This window comes from Myotis lucifugus, unplaced genomic scaffold (genome assembly GCF_000147115.1).
Source record: "Myotis lucifugus unplaced genomic scaffold, Myoluc2.0 scaffold_838, whole genome shotgun sequence".
Taxonomy (NCBI): domain Eukaryota; kingdom Metazoa; phylum Chordata; class Mammalia; order Chiroptera; family Vespertilionidae; genus Myotis; species Myotis lucifugus.
The window spans coordinates 48686-57360 of record NW_005871886.1 but is presented as its reverse complement, the minus strand read 5'-3'; the positions used below and the strand labels follow the sequence as shown (position 1 = coordinate 57360).

The 8675-nt window shown below is 52.1% G+C and overlaps 1 protein-coding gene across 1 annotated transcript; it reads right to left on the bottom strand.

Moving 5' to 3' along the window:
* Positions 1–2739: 2739 nt before the first annotated feature.
* On the bottom strand, positions 2740–5672 carry LOC102417368 (sialic acid-binding Ig-like lectin 14). The gene is made up of 6 exons (XM_023747314.1): positions 5636–5672; positions 5169–5555; positions 4674–4943; positions 3975–4208; positions 2977–3112; positions 2740–2840 (listed from the first exon to the last, which is right to left on the bottom strand). Exons 1-6 carry the CDS (start codon positions 5670–5672, stop codon positions 2804–2806), a joined length of 1101 nt encoding a protein of 366 aa, XP_023603082.1. The 3' UTR covers positions 2740–2803.
* Positions 5673–8675: the final 3003 nt, after the last annotated feature.

Below are 8675 nucleotides of genomic sequence, written 5' to 3'. Positions count from 1 at the left end.
GGGCCTCAGGGACAGAGAAGGGGCCACGCCTGACTCACCTCAGAGCACAAGGCCCATCCCAAAGCAACCCACAGGAAAGAACTGGGGGAAGGAAGCAACCATTTTCACATTCAAGAGGGGCCACAGAATCCATCCCAAGAGAGAACTCTGTATGTATATATGCATGTGTGTGCACGTGTGTGTGTTTGTGTGTGTGCGCTCACGCGATTTACAAATAAACTAATGAGAAACTTTTGTGGAGGTGAGACTCACATGACATAAAATTTCTAATGCTAGTTTCGGGTGTGTGACCTTCGGAGCTGCTTATCACTACACTTCCCCCATCACTTTCTGTACCGCGGGCCTACTATGCTCCTTCCACATAACTTCCTTGTCCCTGTAGGAATCTGATGTGGGGTTTTTAATATTAATGCCCTGATGCACCAAGGAAAACTCCCACAGGCCTGAGGAGATCTTTCATGGTTCTGTAGGATTGCTGATGTTGAGTCACTTTTCATGACTTTGTTGGCCATTTGTACATCATCTTTGGAGAAATGTCTAGTCAAGGTTTAGCTCATTCTTCAGTTGTGTTATTTGGGTTTCTTATGTTGTCTTGTGTGAGTTTGTAATAGATGCTGGATATTAACTCCTTAACAGATACATTGTCTCTCCCATCCTGGAGTCTGGAGTCTGGTGAGAGTGTCCTCTTGTGCTCAGGTTTTGAAGTTGGTACAGTCCCACTTGTCTATGTTTGCTTTCCTTGTCTGTGCTTTCGATGTAAATATGCGGGAAATCATTGCAAAACCCAATGTGCTGGGTTTTCCCCCTATGTTTACCTCTGAGAGTTTATAGTGCTTGGTATTATATTTAGGTCTTTAATACATTTTTTGCAGAGAGGAAAATGAACTGTGATGAAAACCCAGAACTGCATGAGAGGAATAACTGTGAGGGGTATTTTTCAAAATAGTCATTGTTTTCCTGCAGTGTGTTCTCACAGTGGGGTCTGAAGACGCTGAACTCACAGAAAGAGAGTAGACGTTGATGCAGGGGCTGGGGGTGGGGAAATGGGGAGATGTTGGTCAAGGGTAACTTTCAGCTACAAGAGGAACAATTCCTGGGGATGTACTGGACAGCATGGCAAGTACAATTAACAGGATTGTATTAAATACCTGAAAGTTGTTATGGTTATACATCATTCCTGTTATAACCATAACAATGGTAATTACATGAGAGGATGGAAGTGTTGATGAACCTTATTGCGGTAATAACTTCACTATATAGGTGCATCAAATATGTACATTGCATACCTTAAACTTGCATTTATTCGATATCAAAAATATCTCAGTTAATCTGGAAATAAAATAATTATTTACATCCAAGTAATTATTAATGTTCTCTAAAGTTTATCAAATTTATAGCTGTAAGCTATATGCAATAACAATACAAAATGGTGAGAGTATAGGTGGATGTGTCTTAAATGTTGAAATTTTTTATTGTTATAGAATAGATATAGTCCAGCCAGTGTGGCTGAGGGGTTAAGCATCAATCTATGAACCAAGAGGTCAGGGTTCGACTCCCAGTCAGGGCACATGCCTGTGTGAACGGCTTCATCCCCAGGAGGGGAGGTGGAGGAAACAGGCGATCAATGACTCTCTCATCGTTGATATTTCTATCGCTCTGTCTCCCTCCAAATTCCTCTCAGAAATCAACAAAAATATCTTAAAAAATAAGAAGAGATATAAATACCAATTGAAGAATAATTACAAGGAATAAACGAAATCCCTTACTTGAAACAGCTTCAACAACAGCAACAACAAAAAGAGGAGATCCAGATGGAATTGGACTCAAGAAACTCCCACAGACACTAAAGAGTAAAATCAATGGTCATGTGATATCACAGAAACGTTCTCATTTATGATTAAATGCTGGGATGTGTTATGACAATAATTCTGAGGTTGGCGTCTATGAACAGGGAGAGAAGAGCTGCTCCGAACTCTACTGTGTATCAACACCTACAGATGGGAGACCAGAATCTCAGGTGGTGACCAGCTAACTTCAGGGCAAGGGGAGGATAAGGGGCCAACTTCAGTCCGTCTCTGGGCCTGAGAATGGAGAGAGAGGAGCAGGAGGTGGGGAGATGGTTGGGCAGAACCAATAGAGAGAAAGAAAGAGGGGGGAGGGGAACAGGTCAAATGGGAGAAACACAGGCAGAAACAAGGGGCCCTCAGTGGGTGTGTATTATTGTTTATTTCTGTATCTCATGATGTTTTGAGCCATTAAACAGATTGGAAGAGAAGGAGGCACAGGGTCTCCCAGGATGGCCCATTCTCAGAGACAGCAAAGAATTTCAGATGCAAACCAACCCAACCTGAGCCCATATTCCCAGCCTCCCCACCTGCCCCAAATCACCCAGGACCTGGGACCAGACAATAGAGACCACGCCCACAGGCCCATCCCCCAGACTGACACACACCAGCTGGTCCTGAACTGCTCACCCTGCCCTGCCTTCCGTTTCCCATGGGAACCCCAGTCAAGGCCTTCGCTAGGCTGCCCTGCAACTGCATCTGCTTCCTGAGAAAATCCGGGCTTCCCGAGACACAGCGAGGCCCTCCTCTCAGAGAGGTGAAAAGAGAGTAAAAGTCTTCTCTCCATGGCACTGACTCCCTTGTGGTCACTCCGTCACTTCCACACACTGAAACCCCACTGGCACATTGGAGGCAGGTGAGTCAAGAACTTCCAGGGAGATGGTGACATGGACGTCCAGGACGGTCCCTGTAGCCTGGTGTCCACACCTCAGTCCATCTTGAGAGGAAGGGAGGATCCATCAGGAGCTCTGCCTCCTGTTCCGGGGGCCTCCACACCTGCGGGGCCCACACAGGTGTCAGCTCAGAGACTCCGCCACTTTGGCTCTAACTCCAGGCAGAGCCGGACAGCTCGGCCCCACCTGCACCTCAGGGCCCATCCCTGACCTTCCCCGGGAGAGACAGGCCTGCTCACCTGGTGTAGTAGAGCCAGGTGAGGACGTAGGTGAGGAGGAAGCCAGCCCCCATGAGGGCCCCTCTGATCAGGGTGAGGACCAGGGGCCAGGAGCCCTGCTGCTCCTCAGTCACACATCTGCTGGAGTGCGGGCTGCCTGGGACGACAGAAGGGTGACATATTGTCCAGGACTCGGTCCACCCACAGCCCATCACCTGACCAAGCGGCCGCCCCACACCTGTCCTGCACCTCACTCTGCACAGAGAGGCTGAAGAAGACGCGCTGGAGCCTCTGGGTACTGAGCCTGGCAGGTGAACTCCCCTCCGCCTCAGCCCCACATGGGGCAGCTCCAGGAGCCCTGGTGCTGAGGGCTGGAGGGGCTCAGGGCTTGTTCCCCCAGCACCAGCTCTGGTGACACCACCCACTCCCAGGACTCAGTCTCTCCTCTTCCCACCTCCTCCCAGAACCCGCTGTCGGTTCTGTTCAGGCAGGAGATGCAGGCCCTGTCCTAGCAATCCCCCCTGTCCCCTCTCAGCCCCCACCCCCAGCTCCACCCTCTCTCTGACCTACTCCTTTCTCCGTGGCCTCTGCCCCCAGCAGGCCCTGACCTGGCAGCAGCAGGACAGAGGTGCTCTGGGGTCCACGGACATTCCTGACCTTACAGCTGGATCTGAGTCCCTCACTGAGCCCCACACCCTGGCTCAGGGAGCTGTCAGTCCAGGGCCCCTCTGAGCAGGAAGTAACTGCAGGTGGGAGGCGTTGCCATGGTTCCCCTCCAGCAGCCCCGCCCCCAGCCGCCAGCGCAGGGAGGGGACCCATTGGGCCCTGGAGGAGCAGCTGCAGAGCAGAGCCTGGTCCTCCCAGGAGCAAGAGGGTCCCAAACAGCTGCGGGGGGTCTGTGGGGAGCGAGGAGAAGGGTCAGCGGTGCCTCTAACATCTCCAGGCATCGAGGTGACCTACTTACAGGTGCAACCCTCCTGCTCCCACCCCACCCACATCTCAACCCACTCCCCACTCACAGACCACGGAGAGGCTGAGAGAGACCCTGTGGGAGCCCAGCGGGTGCCGAGCTTGGCAGGTGACCACGCGAGGCAGCTCCAGGATCGCGGTGCTGGAGATGGGGGTGGCGTTCAGGCCTGGCGACCCCCGGAACCAGCTCAGCTCGGCAGGGGGGTTGCTGTCAGCCTCACAGCGCAGCCCCAGGGCCTCTCCCTCCAGGATGGAAAGGGATGTGGTTTTTAGATTCTTGAAGGCTGGGTAGAGAGAGAGAGAGAGATGTGTGCAGGCACCCACACTCCAGAGGTGAGGAACTGGGGTGCTGACTTTCATCCCTGCACTTCCGATGTCTGATCCCATTCAAACTCCTGCTCCCCCCTCTGCCCCACCAGGGCCCCGCGGGCAGGTCCCAGTCCAGAGAGGAGGGGTTCTTTCCTACCTGTGTCTTTTCTGAAGGAGACGCCTATGGTGAGGTTCTGAGGGGCATCTGGGAGAGAAAGACAGGGCCCCACTTCACATGGAAGTCACCTCAACCCCAAGTAGGGGCGGTGGGAACCGGGAAGGAGGGGTTCTCTCTTTCTGGCCCCTCCCCACCTACACACACATCCATGCCCGGGTGTCCTCAGGTTAGCTCAGCCTCCAGCACACACACACACACACACACACACACACACAGGCCACTCCACTGTCCCCACAGACCCAGCCACCCCTCCAACACTCACAGGAGACATTGAGCCGGATGGTTCTCTGTGTGGTCAACTGAGGCTGTTGGACTTTGACCTGACAGGTGAGGCTGGTGCCATGGTCCCGGGGCCTCGGGGTGAAGGTGAGCACTGAAGACCTGAGATTCTGGGGGTTCAGCGAGTCCACAGCGGCTCCCTCCCAGGAGAAGGTGAGAGGTTGTCCTCTTTCACAGGACCCTGGCAGGCTGCAGGCCAGCTCTGTTCGGCGGCCAGACTCCAGAGGCTCCTGAATCTGGATGTGGGGTTTGTCTGTCAGGAAGGAAGAGGAGAGGGGGAGGTGCCTGGCCCCCGGGAGTTGGGACCCAAAGTGTGAGCCTGAGTGGAACTTGCGCCTCAGGGCCCCTGAGCTCCTCAGGACCTGTGATCTTCCCACCACCCAGGGCCCGAGGCCTAGACAGGGAGTGTCCAGTGTCCTGTTCCTGCTCTAAGACGGGGTCCCATGTCCATGGGTCCTCTCCTGGGCCCCTGCCGTACCTGTCACCTGCAAATCCAACATCTTATCTTGGTAACTATATCTCACTAAAGTTCCTCTCTCCACTCGGAAGAAGTAGAGTCCTGTGTCACTCCTCTTGGCATCTGTGATGCTCAGCGAACAGTCGTTGGTCCTGGGGTCCGCGAGGAGGAAGCGGCTTCGGGTCTCTCTCTTCACTGATTTATTCCAGTTGCTCGAGGCCACAGGAGCATCATAGGCTGGGTTGTCCCCATCCCGGTACCAGTAGGTGTAGAATTTGCTATAGGAAGACCACGAACTCCACGGGTAGGAGAAGGAGCAGGGCACGTGGACACACAGACCCTCATGCACCGTCACAGATTCCTGCACTCGGAGCTCAAATGTGTAGCCTGGTTGCTGCTGCAGGGACCCTGGGGGAGGAGGACAGAGGCTCAGCGGCAGCTCCTGCTAATCCCCCACCTGCCCAGCCCCACTCCCTCAGCCCACTCACCCTCCCACAGCAGGGGCAGCAGCAGCAGGGGCACCATGTCTGCCTCTGGCAGGGCAGAGCAGGTCCGGGTCCCTGTGTCAGGGAGGTAAGTGCCCAGCTCTGGGGTGAGGCCTAGGACGTCCCAACAGGAAACCCTGGTGGAGGGACTGTGGCCAGAGTAGAAGGGGAACTTGGCCTCCACAGGATGTGGGGTTGGGGGGCGGTGGCTGAGAAATCAACCTGTCTCCCTCCCCACTCCCACCCAACCCTGCCGGTGGATATGCTGAGGCCCCCAGAGGTTGAGAGGCATGTCCAGATGTGAATCTGAAAGTAATCACCTTGCAGATGATGTATAAGTCGGGGGGAGGTCACCCAGGGGGCCACTGGGGTCAGAGCTGGACTTGAGGGAGACCCACACTTGAGCTGAAACCACTGATCTTTCTAGAAAAGGATAACTTTCTTTTTTTCTTTTTTTATTAATTAAATCTTTATTGTTCAGATTATTACATTTGTTCCTGTTTTCCCCCCCATAACTCCCCTCCACCCAATTCCCACCCCACCCTCCTCCCTCACTCCCCACCCACTGTCCTCATCCATAGGTGCACGATTTTTGTCCAGTCTCTTCCCGCATCCCCCACACCCCTTTCCCCCCCCCCCAAGAATAGCCAGTCCATTCCCTTTCTATGCCCCTGATTCTATTATAATCACCAGTTCATTCTGTTCATCAGATTATTCACTTGATTTTTAGATTCACTTGTTGATAGATGTGTGTTTGTTGCTCATAATTTGTATCTTTACATTTTTCTTCTTCTTCCTCTTCTTAAAGGATACCTTTCAGCATTTCGTATAATACTGGTTTGGTGGTGATGAACTCCTTTAGCTTTTTCTTATCTGTGAAGCTCTTTATCTGACCTTCAATTCTGAATGATAGCTTTGCTGGATAAAGTAATCTTGGTTGTAGGTTCTTGGCATTCACACTCTTGGAGCTCCCCCTTGTGGTCTTTGTGCACAGTCTTGTTGTAGTTAAGCCTTGATTGTTGTAGGTAACACTGGGAGGGATTGACCTCCAGGCCAATTGGCTGTGAGAATCAGCTGTGTCTTCAGTGGGAGAGCTTCTGTGCTGGAGACACCCCTCCGGGGCAAGACTTTTTTCAATGGGGCTTTGGTGCTCACTGAGTCTGCCCCCTGAGTGTGTCCTTTATGGATCCGAGGAGCTGCAAACTGGATGGTCCCATTCTGACCACTGGTCACACTGGCTCCTGGATCTCTAGGGAGGTGCTAATCTAGTCTCTTCCTGAGGCTATCCAGCAAAAGCCTCCGTGCAAGGGTTGGGCAGGGCGGGTCCCACGGGATCAACAGGGTGGGGCTAGCAGTTATGTCTGCTCTCAGTCCTGCCTTCAGAGACTCTGCTTCTCAGTGTCCTGGTAATCGCTGCAAGCCCCTCAGAGAGAAAGCTGCCCTCGAGTTACGACTGATGCCAGACAGTCCCGCTTCTCCCGTATGAGTCTGGGTTCCTAGAGACTCGCCCGGAACTGGAGCTCAGAGCCTGAGACTCCCTCCCTATTGAAAACGACAACCGCACCCTCAGCCGCCAGCCCGCTCCACACGCACCTCCGCACCTTAGTATTTTACTTCCGCACTGCGCCTCCTCTGAGTCTCGGTATGCTTTTCTCTTTCCTTCTAGTTGTAGAATTTCCACTCAGCCAGCCTTTCTGTGGTTCTGGATGATGTCCGTTCCGTCTTTTAGTTGTATTTTTGAAGTGGTTGTTCGCGGCAGCAAACTCTGGTGTTTACCTATGCTGCCATCTTGGTTTCTGGAAAAGGATAACTTTACATTTTCTTTAGACAACTCAAGTGCTGGCAAGAGAAAAAGGAATTTAGACTCAACTCTAGTTGGGGGGTGGAACCCCAGCAAAAACTTGAGCATTCAAGCCCTTTGCTCTGAGATTTGTGGAGACATGGGAAGCACACTTGTGGGTCTTCCAGGGTCTGAGGGACCTGGAACAGTGACAGCACACAGGCCCCATCAGAAGGCGATGTGTGAAGGGAGATCTCACCCCATTCGGAGGGACCCAGAGGCGGGGCCTCAGCACAGCAGCAAATTCGCCACCTACAGCTCAGAAAGCTCCACCTTCAGGCCCCTCATGTGCACATCCCTTTTCAAAGCCCAGCAAGGGCTCGAGTGATGTGTGGACATAACCTGCAATCCTACTGCTCTTCTATGAAAGGAAGAAACTTGATCAATGTTTTCCCAAATATGACAGCGATGTGAAACTTCAGACATTCCCAGTAACAAATTGTGTGATTGAAAGAAACGTTTCTTTAATTGTATAGGAGGAAAAGAAATGTCAATCACCCATGCTGAAGGGAACACTGAATTCTCTCTCTGTCCTCTGTATTATCTAAATATATAAAAGGTTAATATGCAAGGTGTTCCCTTGGAAGTTAACCAGGAGACTGGGAGTTCGATTGCTCACTGGAACTTGCACTGACCACCAGGGGGCGGTGTGGAACAAAGGAAGGCCTTGGCTGGCAGCTGGAAGGCCCCAATTGGCCCTGATCACCGCCAGGCCTAGGGACCCTACACATGCCCAAATTTCGTGTACAGGGTCTCTAGTATAAATATAATATTCTAGTAACTAATATCTAATATAATATTAACATTTATTACTATGTGACAGAATTAATCTCCTATAAAGAGGCAATCAGAGGGTATCAGCTTAACTGTGGAGCCTGGCCAGGTGGCACAGTTGGCTGGAGCATCATGCCTTACACCAGAAAGTTGTAGGTTAAATTACCGTTCACGGCACATACCTAGGTTGCAGGTCCCATCCCCTGTATGGGCATGTAGGAGGCAACCGATTGATGTTCCTCTCTCACATATCTGTCTCTCTCTCAGGGCTCAGCAATGGAACAATGGCCTCTATCAGCACTTCCGTCTGGGAGAAAGCTGCCCCTCCAGCTCTCTCCTAGATTCCAGATAAGTTGATTCCTTCCTAAATGTCCCAGGTTCCTTTTAAGCTGGGCCCAAGTGCTAGGGCTCAGAGGGAGTGAGTCTGAG